This window comes from Pristis pectinata, chromosome 9, assembly GCF_009764475.1.
Source record: "Pristis pectinata isolate sPriPec2 chromosome 9, sPriPec2.1.pri, whole genome shotgun sequence".
Taxonomy (NCBI): Eukaryota; Metazoa; Chordata; class Chondrichthyes; order Rhinopristiformes; family Pristidae; genus Pristis; species Pristis pectinata.
The window spans coordinates 31,688,877-31,710,215 of NC_067413.1; the positions used below are offsets into that span (position 1 = coordinate 31,688,877).

General features: G+C 44.8%; 1 protein-coding gene across 1 annotated transcript; it reads right to left on the reverse strand.

Moving 5' to 3' along the window:
* Window positions 1-714: 714 nt before the first annotated feature.
* Window positions 715-20,853, reverse strand: entpd3 (ectonucleoside triphosphate diphosphohydrolase 3). The gene is made up of 9 exons (XM_052023525.1): window positions 20,734-20,853; window positions 19,415-19,532; window positions 18,415-18,565; window positions 16,458-16,617; window positions 14,073-14,300; window positions 10,597-10,872; window positions 10,393-10,503; window positions 9,825-9,962; window positions 715-903 (listed from the first exon to the last, which is right to left on the reverse strand). Exons 1-9 carry the CDS (start codon window positions 20,851-20,853, stop codon window positions 715-717), a joined length of 1,491 nt encoding a protein of 496 aa, XP_051879485.1.
* Between the last annotated feature and the right edge of the window lie 486 nt (window positions 20,854-21,339).

Genomic DNA, 21,339 nt, shown 5'->3' on the forward strand with positions numbered 1-21,339 from the left:
TCGTATTGGAGTATTGTACAGCTTATGTATGCAACATTAGTGGAGAGATTCTCTTGCATGTTCATTGGAATGAAGAAAAGGTGTTGCATTGTTCAGGATTTGTGGTTTCTATTTATGTAACCAAGGATTGGGGGAGGAATAATCAAGATTCAAGAAAGAACTTTGGTTTAATAAATGTTGATAGGAATGTTGCTGATGTAAAGTTTTCTCCTGTCTTTGACAGCTCCCACCCACCAAGCCTTATAGTCTGGAAAAAGAAATAACCCTCTCATCCACCTATTGTGCATAGTGTAAATGAGTAGCTTTCCCTGTATAAAAATGATGAATGGAACCCTTAATAGTAAAAATGTGCTTCCAGTTGCCTCATTGAGTGTACAGCATTCTCAACCACTAAAGACTTGTCTTTAGCATAATTTTGACTGTAATGTGCTGTCATTTTCACATGGCTTCATTTGTTCTTGGGTCCATGGATTGCAGTGCTATGGTTTGTTCTCAATGTAGCATCAGCAACAACATTTTTGGAAGGAGGATTCACCAAGATTGTGTACTGCTTGTCATATTTGTATAAAGTCCACAGGGCCTTTAGATTTAATAGGGATAGCAGGACTGGCAAGTGTTGATTTTCCTCTTCTCATTCAGGTATCATAATTACAATTTCACCCAGATGTCATCCTTTTTCCCACTCTGATGCTCAAACTTAACTGGTCATTTGAATTAGAATGATCGTATTATTGAAATACAAATGAAAATTGAACAGAATAAGATCAGAGTTAAAAACAGAACTAGGATTCCACAGAATGCAGCTTCACTCATTGGTGCTTGGGTCACTTGATTTTCTGCTGGAATCATGTTGGTAAGGTTCAACATGTAACCAAGTGACCAGCCTATGCTGTTATTTTCCACCTGCAACATATGAAACAATGTATTATTGGCGAGATATTTAAGTTTCATTTCTGTAATAATCAGAGGTTTAGAAGACTACGCTGAAATTTGTAGGGCCACTCCTATCACTAGGTTGAATTGACACAGCAGTTATGTGATGTTACCTGGTGGGCTTCCAACTTCTTTATAGTGCAAACCATCCTCAAATAAAATACCGTGCTTGGATTATTCATGATCCACAATATCCTCTCAGCATGACTCCTTTCATTTGCCATTTCCCCACTCACCTGCTCTGATTTTTAGTTAAATTGGTTTATTATTGTCACATTTACCATGGTTCAGTGGAAAAACTTTGTTCTGCATGCCATCCAGACAGATCATTTCATCGTATCAGTGCATTGGGGTAGTATGTGGGTAAACAACAATGTAAAATGAAACGTTACAGTTACAGAGAAAGTGCAGGCAGGCAATAAGGTGCAAAGGCCATAATGAGGTAGGTTGTGAGGTCGAGTCTATCTTGTACTAGGAGTCCGTTTAATAGTCGTATAATAGCAAAATAGAAGCTGTCCTTGAACCTAGTGGTATGAGCTTTCAGGTTTTTGTATCTTCTGCCCGATACAGCAATTTGTACTAGCATATCTTTAAGGAAAATTTTTCAAAGATGTTTCAATGGATTGTTAGAAACTAAATTTGGCACTAAATCATTTGAGATATCAAGATAGGTGACTTGGTCTAAGGAAGCAAACGTTTAAAGGGAACTGGATATTATGGTCTAGAGATCTTGGAGCTTAAGATCTCTTGGCCTCCAATTTTCCTATTTTCTTTGTAATTTCCTCCAGCCCTACAAACCTCCAGGTTTCTGAAGAGATGTAAACTAAAACCACCATTGATTAGATCATTCATTGTGGAATCCTTAACTCTGGGGAAGATTTCAGATTGTGTGAAGGAATGTGGATGTGTTGTTGATACTCAAAGTATCTGCTAAGAGAAAAAGGACTGCAGATGCTGGAATCCAGATGAAAAACACGATGATGCTGGAGGAACTCAGCAGGCCAGGCAGCATCCGTGGAGAAAAGCAGGCGGTCAACATTTTGGGTCAGGACCCTTCTTCAGGACTGAAGGTCAATGTTTTGGGTCAGAAACATTGCTAAGAAATTTTGAGAGCTTTGAAGTTCACCCAAACACAATGCCAGTACATTGGTTTCTACCTACCAGTGTAGAAACCTACAAATTAACTTCAAATCGCTTTTCTGTGTTATATTCAACTACCTGCTGCAAAATTTCTGTTACCTGCTAATCACTTTTTTCTATCCATGAGTCACCTTTTTCCAACCACTTCTGTTGTAATGAGCCAACTTCTGCATTTTAGTCAGCCTGTAACCTATTCAACTTCTGCAGTCAATCTATCAGGACTTAAAAGTATTACAACTGGAAAAGAATACCCAGCACAAACTTATCTAACCTCCCACAGGTACATAACTATCCATAGATACTGCCTGATCTACTGAGTTCCTCCAGTGCCTTTGTGTGTTGCTCCAGATTTCCAGCATCTGCAGTTTCTCTTCAACATATCATTCTTCGCAACTTCAGCCATCTCCAACGGGATCCCATCACCAGGCACATCTTTCGCACCCCTTCCCACTCTGCTTCCTGAAGGGATCACTCTCTCTGTGACTCCCTCGTCCATTCATCCCTCCCTATCCTGGCAATCGTTCCTGTAACCACACAAAGTGTTGCACCTCCTCCATCACCACCATCCAGGGCCCTAACTTTTAAATAAAAAATATATATGGAGGGAAAAAACAGTGCAAAAACAAAACCTTAACATTCATGGTTGTTACATTCAGTAGTGTAAACTTTTAAAGAGAAAAAGCAACAAGCAAACTTAGCACTATTGCCACTTATGTGGCTCCCTGAGGTGATAACCTTTTCATTGGCTGAGTGGCTTCCCCACCCAATTTTGCCCCTCCATGTGCAGTAGCAGAAGGGGCCTAGATTGTGGTCCTTCCCCACAGAGCCTTAGTAATGACTGCACTGAGTTTCAGTCAACACGTACTGTTTCAGCTTCCCTCAGCACGTACTCCTGCAGCCTGGAATGTGCCAGTCGGCAGTATTCCCCTACAGACATCTCACTGTGCTGGGAGACCAACAAGTTTCAAGCAGACCAAAGGGCATCCTTCACCGAGTTGATGACCTTCCAGCAGCACTTCATGTCTGTCTCGGTGTGTGCGCCAGGATCAGCCCGTAGATCAGAGAGTCCTCTGTCACGCAGCTGCTGGGATGAACTGGGACACTGACCCTTGCGTCATTCTCCACACCCTCTTAGCAAATTCAAAGAGGTGGGTGACCGTCTCTTCCCCACCGCAGCTGTCCCGAGGGCAGCGTACATTGGGGGTGATATATCGCCTGTAGAGGAAAGCTCTGACTGGAGGGCACCTCTCACCACCAGCTAAATGAAGTCTTGGTTCTGCCATATGGTTTGGACCGTTTGCTCTGGGAGCAAACACGCCGAATCCACAGTGTCCCTGTCCCGCAGTGTCTGTAGTACATTCTGCACTGATCACTGACTGATGGACTTGTGGTCAAAGTTGTTTACTTGGAAGAACTCTTCCACAAAAGACAGGTAGTGCGGCAATGTCAAGCTAACTGGGACGTTGCGAGGGTAGAGAGACCAGGCCTATCTTCCATAACACCAGGGACAGGTAGAACCTCAGCACGTAGTGATACTTGGTGCTCACGTACTTTGGATCCACACACCAACTGATACAGCCACACATGAAGGTGGTCATCAGGATGAGGGCAGTGTTGGGTACACTTTTGCCCCCATACTTTGGGGACTTGTGCTGCATGACCCCTAAGACTCACTCTATCTTGGACCCCCAGCTGATTGCTGAGGCAGAGAAGCAAGGAACAGGCCACACCTGTGCCAAGTACAGCAGCCCTGAGAGCACATCGCACCTGATGACCAAGTTCTTTCCAGTTATCAACAGAGAACATCATTTCCACAAACCCAATTTTTGTTTTACCTTTCCAACCCACTCCAACCAATTCTTGTTACACGCCTCAGCCCCTCCAAACCAGATCCCCAGCACCTTCAAGTAGTCAGACCTGATGGTGAAGGGGACATTGGATTGGTTGGGCCAGGTACTGAAGAGCATAGCCTCGCTCTTCCTGTGGTTGACTCTGGTCCCTGGTGCCAACTCGAACTGGTCGCAGATGCTGATCAATCTGCAAACTGACTGTGAATCCGAGCAGAGGACGGCGATATTGTCCACGTACAGGGAGGTTTCGACTTGTGTGCCTCCACTGCCTGACAACATCACCTCTCATCCTTCCTGATGGATTCGGCAAAGGGTTCTATGCAACACACAAACAAGACAGGGGAGAGTGGACAACCTTGCCTGACTCCAGACTTGATGGGGAAACGATCTGTCTCCAACCCATTGATTTGAACTGCACCATGAATATCTGCATAGAGCAGTTGGATCCAATTTCTGATACCCTACATTCTGTCAGCCAGAAGCATAGTGTTGTACACTTCCAGCAGGTCCGGGCCCATCCAATTCTACAGAGTCGAGTACAAATCTGCCGGTAAGCTGTTGCTTCTAGGAGTTTTATTCATGCCAAGAGAACGAATGGAGCCCATCAACTCCTCCAGGTACAGTGGCTGATCCAGATTCTCCCACTTGCTGTCATCTAGCACCTCCATGATAGAGGACAGGAAATTTTGGGAAGCTCTGCTGTCTGTGGTCTTACTGTCATACAGATTGGCATAGAAGGATCTGCAGATCCTCGGTACATCTGTCTGTGAGGATGTTACTGAGCCATCTTGTTCGTTAAGGCTGTGGATCACAGAGCTCCCCCTGTGAACCTTTTGGAATAAGAAACGTGAGCACGTCTCATTCTGTTCCACAAAGTGCACTCTGGATCTGAAGATGATCTTTGAGGATTCAGAGGTAAAGAGCACAGTTTGCTGGCTCTTCACCTCTTGGAGTTCCTCTCTCGCATCCACCCCCCTCGACTGCAGAAGTAGAAGTTGCTGCAAGTCTGTCTGGAGTTGGTGCAGTTCCCTCTGACTCTGCCTTGCTTTCTGAACACCTTTGAAGATGAAGAACCTCTTGATGTTCTCCTTGGTTGCTTCCCACTAGTGAATCGGGGAGTCAAAGAGGGGCTTCACAGTTCTCCAACCTGTGTAATCCCTCTTTGGTTCCTTGATGTTCTCTGGGGTCAGCAGCTTGACATTCAACTTCCACGTTCCCCTGCCTGCCTTCAGATCCTCCTGTATGTGACAGGAGGCTCAAAGGAGGCAGTGGTCAGAGAAGAACACAGGTGTGACGTCGGTGGATCTGACTGTGACTGCCTTTGATGTGAAAACGAAGTCTATCTGGGGCCATACTGAGCTGTCTGTTCCCGTCCAAGTGTATTGTGGCTGTGCTCCACCTGCAGGGGTGTTGAAGGTATCGCACAACTTTGCATCTTTAACCGTTCCCATCAGGAGCCTGGAGCTGCTGTCCAGTCTCCTGTCAGCACTGCCAGATTGTCCAGCTGCATCAGTGATGCAGTTGAAGTCATCGGCCAAGACAACTGGCAGGGATGTTGCCAGCAGAGCTGGGCATTGCTTGAGGACAGCTAGCTGCTTGTTCAGCACAGGCAAGGCGTACACATTAATTAGCCGGAGCGGATTGTTACGGTACTTTACATCAGCCACAAGGAGCCGCCCCTCCTGCCCCCCCACTACCACCCCTTTGATTTCAGTGATAGAGAAGTTACCTCCCCACAGCAGAATCCCCAGGCCAGATGTGCGCTGTTCCCCCCGACGTTATGGACAATCCCTGGGACCACCATCATGACCACCTCCGATAGTTATGGCGGTGTGCAACCCACACTCCTGTAAAAAGGTTACATCAGCCTTGACCTTGACAAGGTATTGCAAGGTGTTCACACATCGCACAGTGCTCTTCACACTGCATACGTTTAGAGAAGCCAGGTTTATCTCCATAGTTATTTGAGTTCAGGGATCACAAATGCTGTCCATTGTCAATCAGCCTGAGCCCTCTTGCCAACAGCCTTGGTGAACTGCAGCACTGTTTTTTGGGCTCAGGTACTGGGAATGGTCCTCCCCAGGGTGTGGCAATACTGGTGGTGTCACTGGGGGTAGATTAGTCTCTGTTCCTGTTCTGCCCTCTGGCTCTGTTTGTTCTGTGCCCTCCATCTCTCGGAGCTGGGATGCGCCGGATGTTGTGCTGCTCCCAGTCTCCCAGAGCTGGGGGCTGACGGTTTCTGTGCTGCTCTTGGTCTCCCAGAGCTGGGGGCAGGTGACCTCCGTGCTGCTCTCAGTCTCCCAGAGTTGGTGGGTGGGGGGGGGGGGGGGGGGCGGCAGGCTGAATTTCTTCCTCACCCGTATTTTTCTGTGGGCTCCCCTTCTCCTTGTCCCCTCTATTTTGGTGCTTTCTCTGCCTGCGTCGACGGTTTCTCATATTTGCTTCATCCTCCGACGAGGAGAGGTTGCTGGCATCTGTCTGTTGCATTGCGCTTTTCTTCCTATAACTTTTACTCTCCACAGCCCGTTGTCTCCTGGGTGATGTCTTCTGGGACTTTTGCCTTTTCACCACCTGCCATTCCCCTTCTTGTCCCTCTGCTTTCCCCTCTTCCATTGACTCCTCTTCTTGGGGAGGGGCCTGGGGGTTTTTGGCTGGAGTTTGGGAGCTTGGGGCAATTGGTTTTTCCTCGGGGGGGGTGTCAGCATTCCTCTGGGGGTTGTTGGTGCCAGCTCCCCCTCTTATTGCCTGAGCATAGGTACAAGCACGTCTTGGCTAGGCCTTGTAGAGATGGCCTGCATCCCCACACAGGTTGCAACTTTTGCTTTCTCTGCAGTCCTTGGGTCTGGTGGCCTTCCTGCTTGCAGTTCTTGCAGATGACTGCACTGCATTGGGCTGCCACGTGTCTGGGTTTGTTGCAGTTGTGACACAGTCTGGGTTGTCCTGCATACACCAGGTACCCAAGGTTCCCTCTGATAGCAAACACTGAGGGAGGGTGGATGCTCGCACCATTAGCATCCACCCTAAGCTTGACCTTCACCTGGTGCTTGCTGGTCCAGATCCCAAACAGGTCTTTAATATCCACAGAGCTTTCTGCTCCCTCAACGTAACGAGCCAGGAAGATGAGGACATCCATGTGGATGAATATGTGCACTGCTATATCACGCTCCTTCTGGGTGGGGAGGGTGAAGAGAGGCTGCACCTTCAGCAATATCAGTGGAGCTTCATTCCCCCTCTCCCGAAAGCCCTGTAACATCTTCTGTCATCCCCCCGGGTACTTGAAGGCAACGTGGGAGTATCCATTACCTGGGAAGTCCTGGAGGCAGTAGATATCCTTCAGCTCAAACCTGCAGCACTCCAGTAGGACCTTCATGATAAAGAGGTTCCTGGTGAAGGGGTTCCCCTCACTGAGGTCCTTCACTGCCACCCTGACAGTGTTTCGGATCCCCTGTCCTCCTCCCGAGGTGCTCATTGCTGCTGCCATCCTGATGGAGCTGATTGGTTATAGCAGATCATTTGCTGGAAGAGGGTGTTAGGTTGGTTTCCCAGTCAGCATTAGGATGCACCCCTATGTCAGCAGCTTAAGCTCTCATCAGGCAGCCCCTTGATTGCGAAGAGTCACTGTGGTCTTCCAGCCCTTCCAGGTGAGGCAGTCTTTCACATGTGAATCCCTCGGTGTTATTTATTGCTCCCAGTGCAGCCTCCTCTACATCGGTGAGACCGGATGCAGACTGGGAGACCACTTCGTCAAGCACCTTCGGTCCGTCTGCCATGCCAGCCATTTTAATTCCACTTTTCATTCTTACACCGACATGTCTGTCATCGGCCTGCACTGCCAAGTTGATGCTAAATGCAGACTAGGGGAACAGCACCTCGTATTCGCTCTGAGCAGTCTCCAACCTGATGGCGAGAACATCGAATTCTCAAACTTTCAGTAACTGCTCCCTTTTTTCATTTCTTTCTCCTCCTGATCCAACTAGCCCTCATCGCCGTATCTCTTTCCCCTCCCCCACCCTCTCGATCTGCCCATCACTCATACGTTCCTCCCACTGGTTCCCCCTCCCTTTATTCCATGCTCCACTGTCCTCTCCTATCAGATTCCACCTTCTTCAGCCCTTTGTCACTTCCACCTATCACCTCCTAGCTTCTGACATCATTCCCACGATTATTCTCAGCACTGGTGCCCCACAAGGCTGCGTCCTCAGCCCTCTACTTTACTGCCTATACAGTGTGTGGCCAGATTCTGCTCAAACTCCATCTACAAGTTTGCAGATGATGCCACTGTTGTAGGCCGTATCTCAAACAGCGATGAGTTGGAGTACAGGAAGGAGATAGAGAGCTTAGTGAAATGGTGTCATGACAACAACCTTTCCCTCAATGTCAACAAAACAAAAGAGCTGGTCATTGACTTCAGGAAAGGGGGCAGTGTACATGCACCTGTCTACATCAATGGTGCTGGGGTTGAGAGCTTCAAGTTCCTGGGAGTGAACATCACCAACAGCCTGTCCTGGTCAAATCATGTAGATGCCATGGCCAAGAAAGCTCACCAGCACCTCTACTTCCTCAGGAGGCTAAAGAAATTTGGTTTGCCCATTTGACTCTCACCAACTTTTACCGATGCATCATAGAAAGCATCCTATCTGGATGTATCACAGCTTGGTACGACAACTGCTCTGCCCAGGACCACGAGAAATTGCAGACAGTGGTGGACACAGCCCAGCGCATCACGGACACCAGCCTCCCCTCCTTGGACTCTGTCTTTACCTCTCGTTGTCTTGGTGAAACAGCCAGCATAATTAAAAATGCCACCCACCCGGGACATTCTCTCTTCTCTCCTCTTCCATTGGGTAGAAGATACAGGAGCCTGAAGGCACGTACCACCAGACTTAAGGACAGCTTCTACCCCAATGTGATAAGACTATTGAATGGTTGCCTTATACAAATGAGGTGGACTATGACCTCACGATCTGCCTTGTTGTGACCTTGCACTTTATTGCACTGCACTTTCTCTGTAGCTGTGACACTTTACTCTGTACTGTTATTGTTTTTACCTGTACTACATCAATGCATTCTGTACTAACTCAATGTAACTGCACTGTGTAATGAATTGACCTGTATGATCGGTTTGCAAGACAAGTTTTTCACTGTACCTCGGTACAGGTGACAATAATAAATCAATACCAATACCCACTCTCCTGCGCCCCCCCCCCCCATCTGCTTATCACTTGCCACCTTTTGCTCCACCCCCTCCCCCCACCTTTTTATATTAGCTATCTCCCATCTTTCTTTCCAGTCCAGATGAAGGGTCTCAACCCAAAATGTCAACTGTCCATTTCCCCCATAGATGCTGCCTGATCTGCTGAGTTCCTCCAGTGCCTTTCTCTGTTGATCCAGATTTCCAGCATCTGCAGACTCTCTTGTGGCACAACTAAACCAGTTCTACATCTTTTTCCATTGTCAATTGTCCAGAAAATCTAAATTTGGCACACAGAACTGTTATTTACAATGAAAAGAGATGGATGTCTCTGAGACTGTACAGGAGATTGATTAAAATAAACAAATTCATCTCAATTATGTAAGTGGAATCTTGGAGCTCTAGGTAACTGAAAGAAGGCAAGATTCTACGCAACTCAACACATCTGCAAAATGAATTGAATATGCTACAGGTGCTGCTGTTGCTGCTCAGTAAACCATTTCACTCTTGCTATTATTCCATTCGATAAGATCATTGAAACCCAATGAGAAGAATCTTCATTCCAATGTTGTCTCAGTAACATGCCCTCATTGTGAATGAAGAGGATCACAATAACGTAGGAATTAAAATGTAAGCCCCACCGAATGCATCACAAAAAGCAACATAACACAAGTGGGGTTGAAAAAGAAATGTTAAAATTCTGTACTTGCCTGTTCCTGAAAAGTAATATGGGTCCAAGTCAGTCGATTAAACTTGTAACCTTGCACTAGTAGAACATAGATGTAATTGGCATTGAAACAATATGCTCTGCGATTTGACTCTAACATATTTGGCAGTAACTGTTGGACCTGCAAGATAGATCTTTCAGTTTATATTTAGAGTAATGATCACAATGTGCATTTATATTACATCTGTTACAGTCAATTTGTATTCAATTTGTTAGATGCATGCCCTATTAGATGCAGTAATTCAGAAGTGACTTATAGCTCATCTATAAATAACACGTAGTGCCTGTTATACATAAGTATTCAACATAATGTTCAACTTTTATGTTCAACATAAGTCATGCCTGTAAGTAGCTTGGTTTTTAAACAGGCACATCCTAAGCAACACTCTACATGTGATGTGTTTTTCCTGTGTAATAACTCTATCCAGTAAAGATTTTAAGAAGGATCTCTTTCAGTGAGACCAAAGCAAACAAGCTCACAGCTACCCTGAATTTAAGAGTGGCTCTGTCAGTTTATGTAAATAAGACCAGTTATGAATTATGTCACTTACTTGATTCCAGGTTTTCTTACAGAAAGACCGGACTGTTGAATGGAAAACATCAATGGAAAAGGATCCAGTTAAATTCAAGGCTTCCATTGTATAATAAAAACCGGAAAAGGCCTAGATGAAGAGGAATAAATCTACAAGTAAAGTTTGTGGCTTGACCAATATGAGGAAAGCAAAGTGTGAAATTTTATTTAGTTAGTAACTTACCACAAATTCGCCATGCATCAGTTGATTGATTGCAACAAAACGCTCTTTCCAAACGCCTTTAACATAGGAAGATGTAAAGTTAAATATTGATAACAACTGCCGGCGGCACAGAGCAGGATCTCCAGTCCCAATGAGAGTGACATTATTGTCAGCATCATAGTCGTCTCGTAGCTTAGCTACAATGCATGAACTTCTAAGGACTTCCTCCAGTTGGAGAGTCATAGTGTAGTGTAAGGGAAGACAAGGGTCTTTAATGCTTGATTTATTGGCAGATTTCTGGGTTTGTAAAACAAAATATGTAAAAATGTTTAAATATTTATGCAGTTATAGATCTAATAAAATAAAACAAGAACTTGCATTTTCATAGCACCTTAAGAGATTGAGTTGAATACAAACATACAGTAGACATAAAAATGTGAGCATATGAATTAGGAGCAGGAGTAAGCTATTCAGCCCCATGAACCTGCTCTGCCATTTAATAAGATCAAAATCAGAATGAGAATCAGGTTTATTATCACTGATATATTATGTGAAATTTGTTGTTTTGCAGCAGCAGTACAGTGAAGACATTTACCATAAATTACAAAAATAAATAGTGCAAAATAAAAGGGATAACAAGGTAGTTTTCATGGGTTTATGGATCATTCAGGAATCTGATGGCGGAGTGGAAGAACCTGTTCCTGAAGCGTTGAGTGTGAGTCTTCAGGCTCCTGTACCTCCTCCCTGATGCTAGTAATGAGAAAAGGGCATGTCCTGGATGTTGAGGGTGCTTCGTGATGGATGCCACCTTCTTGAGGCACTGCCTCTTGAAGATGTCCTCAGTGGTGAGAAGGGTTGTGCCTGTGATGGAGCTGACTGAGTCTACAACCCTTGCAGCCTTTTGTGATCCTGTGCATTGAAGCCTCCATACCAGACTGTGACACAACCAGTCAGAATGCTGTCCAAGACGAATCTCTGCATTTCTATTTATTCTCAGTAACCTTTTATCTCCCTGCTTATCAAGTAATAATAATACTCAAAAGACTCTTGCTTTCACTGGCCTTTGAGGAAGAGAGTTCCAAAGACTCTCAATACTCTGAGGGAAAGCAAATTGTCCTATCTGCCATAAATGGATGCCCCTTCATTTTCAAAGTGACACTTAGTTCTAAATTCTCTCCTTGTCCATCCCGTCAAGGCACCTCAGCGTCTTATGTTACGATAAAGTTCCCTCTCACTCTTCTAAGCGCTAATGATTCAAGCGATGGACCTATTTTCTGTGGTCTGGGAAAGGACACAATACTTAGTGCTTGAGAGGCTAAATGCTGGGAGGGTGTTACCTCTGATGGAAAATCTGGAGCTATGGGGTGATTGTGTTAGGATTACAGGTCAGCCATTTAGGATGAGAAGATGTTTCTTCCCGTAGAGAGTAGTGATTCTTTGCAACCCCCTACCTCAGATGGTTGTAGATAATCAGTCATTGAGCTTGGTTAATTTATGAACTCTTAAGAGAATCAAGGTATATGGAGATAGGGCTGGAATGTGGAGGAGGAGGATGTGTCTATGATTGGTGGAGCTGGCAGATGAAGCATCTGTAAGACCAACTCCTGCTTCCACTTCTGGTACTTTCTGATTTTAGGACATCACTAAGTGACTTCAGGCCAATAAAGAGTTTTTGAAGCAAGGACTTCCACAATGTAGGATATATGGCACCCACTTTGAGAATGGCAGAATCCCATAAGATGTTAGTCGAGGGAAAAATATTGGTTTGGAAACCACCTATGTTTAATTTGAAGCAGTGTCAGGGATTTCTTTACATTTCCCTGAAATAGAATGTTGATTTAAGACCTTATTGAAAGACAGCTTATTCAACAGTGCAGCATTCTCTCAAGAATACACAGGGAACATCGGACTGGATATTACGCACATCTAGTTTCAGAGGTTGGAGGAACAAAGAATGAGCTGGAGGAATCAGCGGGTTGAGTAGCATCTGTGGGAGGAAAGGAATTGTAGATGTTTCAGGTTGAAACCCTGCAACAGGACATCCTCCAGCAGATTGTTTGTTGCTCCTGATTCCAGCTTCTGCAGTCTCTTGTGTCTCTCTAGCTTCAGAGGTCAGAATGCTGATCACTAAGCTATCACTGTGTCAACAAATAAAGCAAACATGCAAATCCTTCTTTAATCACATTCTGCTCTGAGTTCAGACTTTCTAAAGATGCACTTAGGGAAGGGAGTCTCACCCATCGAATCATATATCAGAAATGTTTTATGTACTATTCACAGCTTTCTATCCCTTTTAAGTAAATACTGAAACGACCAATTACCAAAAGAGAAGTATAGCAACGTGTTTACCCTCCTGTCAATAATATTGACATTGTAGCGGTTGCTACCGCGGAATAAAACAAGACTCTACTCGGAGGATTGCCAAACAGAACTGGTTTATTTTCCCGCCTTGTGCGGGCCCTTTAAGGGAGAAAAACTCCCGCCCAAACAAACCGGCAATGACGTAAGTCCTACGTCATCAGGACTTTCCCGCGCGCGGGTTCTCCCCGTCGCTCGGAAAGACGAGGCCCGCCGCCATCTTGGGCCTCGTCGCTCCGACGCCGCGCAACCCGACTGCCGAGCCGGTTCGCCCGACTAGACGGTGAGTCGCCACAACATCAAGGATTAGTTAAATGCATTATGTTTAATCAGAGGAGTGGACTCTGCCCAATACATCATGGGTGCATCCCTCCCCAGCATCAGTAGTATCTATAGGAGGTGCTGCCTCAAGAAGGGAACATCCATCATTAAGATCCCCACCATCCGGGCTATGCCATCTTCTCGCAGCTACCATCGGGCAGGAGGTACAGAAGCCTGAAATCCCACACCACCAGGTTCAAGAACAGCTACTTCTCTTCAACCATTCGGTTCTTGAACCAACCAGCACAACCCTGATCACCACAGTTTAGCAACACTATAATCACTTTGCACCAAAATGGACTTTTTTTTTGCTCTAATTGTGTTCTGTCTTTTAAAAATCATGTTTAATTTATGTTTTTCTTGTGAAGGCAGCTTATATGGTATTATGTGCCTGTGATGTTGCTGCAAGTAAGTTTTTCATTGCACCTATGCATACATGTATTTGTGCATATGACAATAAACTTGACTAACTCCAGAGTTGGTGTTGTTAAAATAACATATGCCCTCACAGGTGAGCAAAAAAGATTCCATCACATTTTGAAAGTGAAGGGAGTTTTCCCTGGAATCCTGACCAATTTTTAATATTAACTAACACCGATGAAGAGTCCTGATCCGGTCATTATCACATTGCTATTATGGGATCTTGCTGTGCACTAATTACATTTCTCTATTTCATAACAGTGACTACCTTTTAAATTGAGCTATGAAACATTTAGGATGTCCTAGGGTGTTGAAAGATACTTCAGAAATATGAGCCTTTACAGATTTTGAAACACTGAAAGATACTTTCAGCTAATCTGAATTCGTAGAGATTTTACCTGGATGAGATTTGCCCAATATATGTTCTCAGCTTCATCTCGTCCATAACAGGCTAGGCTTTCAATGTAGACATTATATTTGTGGTTGTACAGTGTGATTACTGTGTTCTCATACTTGTGTGACTGCAGCTTGGGAACAAATGCTATTTCTGTTGAAGCTCCACCCAGATCCAGGGTACCTTTGGTCATTATTGTGAAAGGTCGATTTAGCTGTTTCCAAGTACGTCCCTGCCAGAGGATTTGGGTGAGAAAATAAAAGTCTTAGATGAGCATCAACAAGGTTGGGTGGAGACAATGACAACTTGCATTTATATGGTGATACTGCAGACTGTTTGTGTAATGTCCCAAGATGTGCAAACAAACACATTTAGTTAGATCAACACACATAAAAACTGCTGGAGGAACTCAGCAGGTTAGGCAGCATCTATGGAGAGAAATAAACAGTCGACGCTTTGGGTCGAGACCCTTCAGCAGGACTGGAAATGAAGAGGGCAGAAGCCAGAATAAGAAGGTCAGGGGAGGGGGAGGAGCACCCGCAGGCAGGTGATAGGCGAGTCCAGGTGAGAGGGGGAAGGTAGGGGGGTGGGGGAGGGGGGAGATGTAAGAAGCTGAGAGGTGACAGCTAGAAGAGGCAAAGGGCTGAAGAAGAAGGAATCTGGTAGGAGAGGGCGGTGGACCATGGAATAAAGGGAAGAAAAGGGGGGGACAAGAGGGGACGGGTTACCGGAAGTTAGAGGGACTCACCTATCATCTGAAAATGTGTTGACACCAGACATAGGTCGGAGGAACAACGCCTTATATTCCACCTTGGGTCTCCAACCTGATGGCCTCAACATCGATTTCTCTAACTTCCGGTAACCCCTCCCCTCCCCTCCCTCCCTTTTTTTCTGCCTTTTTTTCTCCCATTCCCCCCTCCTTTGTCTTCCCTCATTTGTGTGGCCCCCCTCCCACTTTCTCTTTCCCCTTCCCCCACCCTCATGACCTGCCCATCTATTTCCCACCTCTTTCCCCTTATTCCATGGTCCATCACCCTCTCCTACCGGATTCCTTCTTCTTCAGCCCTTTGCCTCTTCCACCTATCACCTCTCAGCTTCTTACATCTCCCTCCCCCCCCCACCCACCTACCTTCCCTCTCTCACCTGAACTCACCTATCCCCGGCCTGCGTGTTCTCCTCCCCCTCCCCCGACCTTATTCTGGCTTCTGCCCTCTTCCTTTCCAGTCCTGATGAAGGGTCTTGACCTGAAACGTCAACTGTTTATTTCTCTCCAATAGATGCTGACTGACTTGCTGAGTTCCTCCAGCACTTTTTGTGTGTGTTGCTCCAGATTCCAGCATTTGCAAAATCTCTTGTGTCAACATTTAGTTAGATGACCAGTAGTTGTTAAGTGAATGCACCCACTGGCTCAGGTGGCTCCTTCTAAACAGCACAAAGAAGAGCTGGTAGCTTTGTTCCATCTCAGTCAAAGGGTCTCAGTTCCAAGCCTCACTCCTGAGACTTGCAACATAACCTAGGTTGACAGCCTCAGTGCAGTACTGAGGGAATGCAACAGTATTTGTACATATAATCCTTTGGAAATAATGCTAAACAGAGGCCCCACCTCCCCTCACCAACGTAAAAGATCACAAAGCTGCATTTTGAGGAAGATCAATGGAGTTGTCCTCTGCATTGTAGTTTATATTCATTCCTAACTCATCATCACTCAAGCAGATGAACTGATGAGGAACTCTTTCCCATTTAGGAAAGCTAAGTCTGTGCAAATTGCCTGTTGTGTTTTCTGCATGTCAGCAATGTCAATGTTGTAACTGTGCAGTATTGGCTGTATGTACCTCCTGGATGTAATGGGCCATGTCTGGAAGTAGCTTGGTTTTCAAACTGGCACACCCTGAGCAAGAATCTACGTATGACATATGCCTGTCTTGTCCTGTGTAATAACTCCATCCAGTAAAGACATTAAAAAGGACCCCTCCCAGTGAGATATCGAGGTGATGAAGGATCTTACAAATACTAGACCCTTCTCCAGTAGAGCACCCTGCCCAGCACTCTGTGCCTAGATATTATTGATAATTAACTATTGTAAGTACTAAGGAGAGCCCTTTGGGCTGGCAACAGTCGATCCCAAGATTAAAGGAAGAGGACTAGACTGAGTGAAGGTCCATTCAAAAGCATGGTCTCACTCTGTCAGAGATACTCCCTTTATCCTTTATTTCCAGCTCTGAAACTTAAGACTAACTTGTTTGCTCTCTTTTCCAGTTATGATAAAGGGCCTTTGACCTGAAACATTGACTCTCTCTCTCTTTCCACAGATGCTGCCTGATCTGCTGAGTGTTTCTGTTTTTATTCCACTCACAACATTCCCTACCTCATGAATGTAACTTTGACAAACCTGGCGGAAGTTACCCAGTAAATAATTTGCTGTAATCCATCCGTAGGCCCCTTCCTCTTCCCCAGAGATAATGTGGGCACCTTTAAAATCAAATGGTGAAGAGCGGAGGTAGTTTTCAATAGCGGAGAGGATCATAGTTGAGGCTACTGAATTCTGTATTCTGGCAGGTGGAACAGAAGGGATGGAGTCAAGTTAGAGAAGTGAACATTTTTTACATTTGAAGCATGTAAGATTCTTAAGAGGCTAAACAGGGTAGATGCTGAGAGGATGTTTCTTATTGTGGGAGAGTACAGAACCAGAGGGCATGGTGTCAGAATGAGGTGGCACCCATTTAAGATTGATGAGAAAGAACTTTTCTCAGAGGGCAAGTCTTTGGAACCTCTTGGCACAGTGCTGAGTCAAAGGTTACAGGGAAAAGGCAGGAAGGTGACGAGGAATGTCGGATTAGCCATATTTGTATTGAATGGAGGGCCAAGTGCAAGGGACTTAATGACCTCCTCCTCCTCTTATGAAAAGTCCTTGGCAAGTAGGATTAAAGTGAATCCCAAGGCATTCTATGCACACATCAAGAGCAAGAGGATAACTAAGGAGAGGGTAGGACCACTCAAGGATAAAGGAGGAAACATGTGCTTCGAGGCAGAGGATGTGTGTGAGATTCTAAATGAGTACATTGTGTCGGTATTTACCGAGGAGAAGGATGTGGAGGATAGTGAGATCAGTGTGGACCGTGCTAGTATGCTCGGGCATTTTGAGTTAAAGAGTTAGTGTTGGTTCTCTTAAAGAACATTAAGGTGGATAAGTCCCCGAGGCCTGATGGGATATACCCCAGGTTATTGAGAGAGGCAAGAGATGAGATTGCTGGGGCCTTGACCAATATCTTTGTGTCCTCTCTAGCCACAGGCAAGGTCCCAGAGAACTGGCAAGTAGCTAATCTTGTTCTGTTATTCAAGAAGGGAAATAGGGATAATCCTGAAAACTATAGACCAGTGAACTTCACATCAGCGGTAGGGAAGCTATTGGAGAGGATTTTTGGGATAGGATTTATGAGCATTTAGAAAACCATGGCCTAATTAGGGACAGTCAAGTCGTGTCTTACTAACTTGATTGAATTTTTCAAGGAGGTGACGAGGGTGATTGATGAAGGTAGAGCTGTGGATGTTGTCTACATGGACTTTAATAAAGTGTTTGACAATGTCCCTCATGGTAGGCTCATCCAGAAGATTAAGATGTATGGAATCCACAGTTTGGATTCAGCATTGGCTTGCCCATAGAAAACAGAGGGTAGTGATCGACGGGACTTATTCTGGTGGAGGTCCATGACCAGTGGTGTTCTGCAGGGATCTGCACTGGGACCTCTGCTGTTTGTGATATATATAAATGACCTGGATGAAAATGTGGACGGGTGGGTTAGTAAATTCACAGACGATACAAAAAAATTGGTGGTGTTGTGGATAGTGTAGAAAATTGCCAAAAGATACAGTGGGATATAGATCAGCTGCAGATATGGGTGTAGAGTAGACAGCCAGTATCTTTCTCCCAGGTTCAAAATGTCTAATACTAGAGGGCATGCATTTAAAGAGGGAGGGGGAAAGTTCAAAAGAGATGTGTGGGGCAAGTTTTTTTACACACAGTGGTGGGTGCCTGGTATGTGCTGCCATGGGTGGTAGTGGAGGCAGATACGATAGAGGTGTTTAAGGGGCTCTTAGATAGGCACATGAATGTGCAGAGAATGGAGGGATACAGACATTGTGTAGGCAGAAGGGATTAGTTTAGTTAGTCGTTTAATTACTAGTTTAATTAGTTTGGCACGACATTGTGGGCTGAAGGGCCTGTTCCTGCGCTGTTCTATTATGGTCTTCTTTCCTCTGAAATCCCTAGTGTTTGAAGTGTTTTGAATGACCTAGTCTTTTTATTTTGCAGTGTGATATTATTTAAGTAAATGTTCTCATTATCTTACCGGAGTAGTCGCATTCCTGCAGTAGCTCCGAGGAAGAGCGGTGTAGCATTGTGTTTCTCTGCTGGGATTACTTCTATTGTTCTATTGAGACACTGTTCTATTGAATGGACAGCCTCTGCTGGTTCATTGTCAAAATCAGAAATGGCAGATCCTGCGAATGGGAAGATGCACATTTTAAAGAATCATAAAGACCTTAGGACTTTCCAAAGTATAACCTACAGCCTTTTGTTGCCTCCACCTATCACCTCCCAGCTTCTATCTCTATTTCCACTCTGCCCTCCTCCATGTGCCTCTTACCCCTCCTCACCTGGATCCACCAATCGCTCGCTAGCTCTTGCTCCTCCATTTCCCTTTATATTGGCTATCTCCCATCTATCTTTCAGTCCGGATGAAGGGTCTTGAACCGAAATGTCGACTGTCCATTTCCGTCCGTTGATGCTGCCTGTCCTGCTAAGTTCCTCCAGCATCTTGTGCGTTTTTACTGATAACAAAATGTGTCACTGCTTAGGCATGGCCCGCTCCATAAATAATAGCATGAAAATAACCAGATCTGTTTAAGTGATGCTGGCTGGGGGATCAGGGAGAATTCCCTTGCACTTCATCAAAATAATACTATGGGATCTTTTTATGTCCAACCGATAGGGAAGGTGGGATTTCAATACTATGTCCCTTTTGAAAGATGGTACCTCCAACACTGTAGCAGTCCCTCTGTACTGCATTGAATGTGTAAGCCCAGAACTTGAACTCAAGCCTGAGCCCATGACCTTCTAACTCAGAGTCAAGAGCATTGTCCAAAAGAAACTGCTGTCCCTTCTGTCAGTGTAGCCTTTATCATCAACCCCACTGCCCAGTGAAAGAACAACCTGAAAGGTGATCAGCTGCTAATGCTAGATATCCTTTCCCTTTATCACATTCTGCTCACCAAAGTTCTAAATTCTGTTAATTAAGTGACCCTATTAATTAATGAGAGGTTCATTTGAAACGTATTTGAGTTCCACACCTTCACTTTCACATTTGTACTTCTCACTGACGACACCAGTGTTATTCTCCTTTTCCGCTGGCCAGTTATAAACATAAACAGTTGTACTGGAGGCTCCAGCATCGAAGACAATTCCATACTGGAAAAAATACAGTTAGGCCATAGTAAGGGATGGTTAAATCTGCAGTAAAGTACAGTTTATGACAGGTGGCAAGATATAGTTAGATCATAGTTAGATGCAGTTGTAATATAGATACAATTAAGCCATGGTTGTATATGGTAGGGCTTTAGATACATTTAGGGTGCACTTAGATGCAGTTAGCATGTTGTTAGTTATACTTGGGCTGTAGCTGGATACAATTGGACTACAACAAGATACAGTTAGACTATAGTAAGATGCAGTCTTTGTCAATGTTTAATGTGTGGTGGTAATATTTCCCATTACATTTCCTATGTCAACAGTCACAATGTAGTTACAGTCTTCCCCTCAGAGTGCACTTCTCCCACTTTCTGCCTTCCTTTTCTCTACTGAGATTGAAATTGCCCCTACAACCTGCATGTCTTGCAGCTTCTTGACCTGACTCGTCCTCTCAGATCTCTGGCTGTAACCATGTGGGTTTCCCCCGGTGCTTTGATTTCCTCCCACATCCCAAAGGTATACAGGTTGGTGTGTTAATTTGTCACTGTAAGTTGCCCCTAGTGTGTAAGGAGTGATGGTATCTGAGCGAAGTTGAAAGGGATGTGAGGAGAATAAAATGAAGTTAGTGTAGGATTAATTCCCTGGAACATAGGAGATTGAGGGGTGACCTGATAGAGGTGTATAAGATCATGAAGTGCATAGACAGGGTGAAAGCACATAGTCTTTTTTCCCAGAGAGGGAGTGCTAAATACAAGAGGGCATTGGTTTAAGATCAGAGGCGATAGATTTAAAAGGGACATCAGGGCACCTTCTTATGCAAGGGGTAGTGTGTATTTGGAATGAGCTGCCAGAAACAGTAGTTGAGATGGGCACATTAGCAACATTTAAAAGCCATCTAGAATAGTACATGGATAGGAGAGGTTTAGAGGGCTATGGGCCAAACACAGGCAGATGAGACTAACTCACTGGGCAACACAGTCAGCATGGACCGGTGGGCCGAAGGGCCTGTTTCCATGCTGTATGACTCTATGACTAGTTTAAATGGGTGTTTTAAGGTTTTCATGGAATCAATGGGTTGAAGGGCCTATTTCTGTGCTGTATGATTTTATATCCAGTTTGACTTGATGACCCTACTCCCCACCGCCAATTTATTCATGAGCGCATGCGTGCATCTCCTGCCCAGCTGCAAGGAGTGACCTACCTTTAGCCCAACAGGGATAGTGACTTTCTTGAACTGTTGTATGATGAGCATAACCATGACAACTAAGGCACTGCTGAGAAGGACAATGAATGCAGCTAAAATTGGTCTCTTCAGCACCATCATTCAACCTCCCTACACAAATTGGTAAATTAAAAATTTTAATTGGTAAATTGGTTTATTATTGTCACATGTACCAAAGTACAGTGAAAAACCTTGTTTTGCATGCCACCCATACAGATCATTTCATTTCAACAGTACATTGAGGTAGTACAAGGTAAAACAATAACAGAATGAAGTGTTACAGTTACAGAGACAGTGCAGCGCAGGCAGACAACAAGGTGCAAGGCCATAACAAAGTAGGTTGCGACGTAAAGAATTCATCTTATCATACTAGGGGACCGTTCAATTGTCTTATAACAGCGGGCTAGAAACAACTACAACCTCAAAAAAACCTCACACTTACCAAATTAGTAGCAATATAAATTGCTGATTAATTCCAAATGGATCGGTGCAGTGATGTGCGTTTTGAAGTGAAAATTAATAAAGTCACAAAATCCTTGGAAAATAAGACTATAACTAGGCTGGGGAAACAGAGATGAAGCTACA

Bases quoted from the DNA above. Each gene is read 5' to 3' on its own strand.
- entpd3 (XM_052023525.1), bottom strand. From the start codon at position 20,853: ATGGTGCTGAAGAGACCAATTTTAGCTGCATTCATTGTCCTTCTCAGC. The intron at 19,533-20,733 runs GTAGGTCACTCC...TATTTTTTCCAG, and splicing joins CTATCCCTGTTGGGCTAAAG to TATGGAATTGTCTTCGATGC. The intron at 14,301-16,457 runs GTTTGTCAAAGT...ATCCTCTGGCAG, and splicing joins TACTGGGTAACTTCCGCCAG to GGACGTACTTGGAAACAGCT.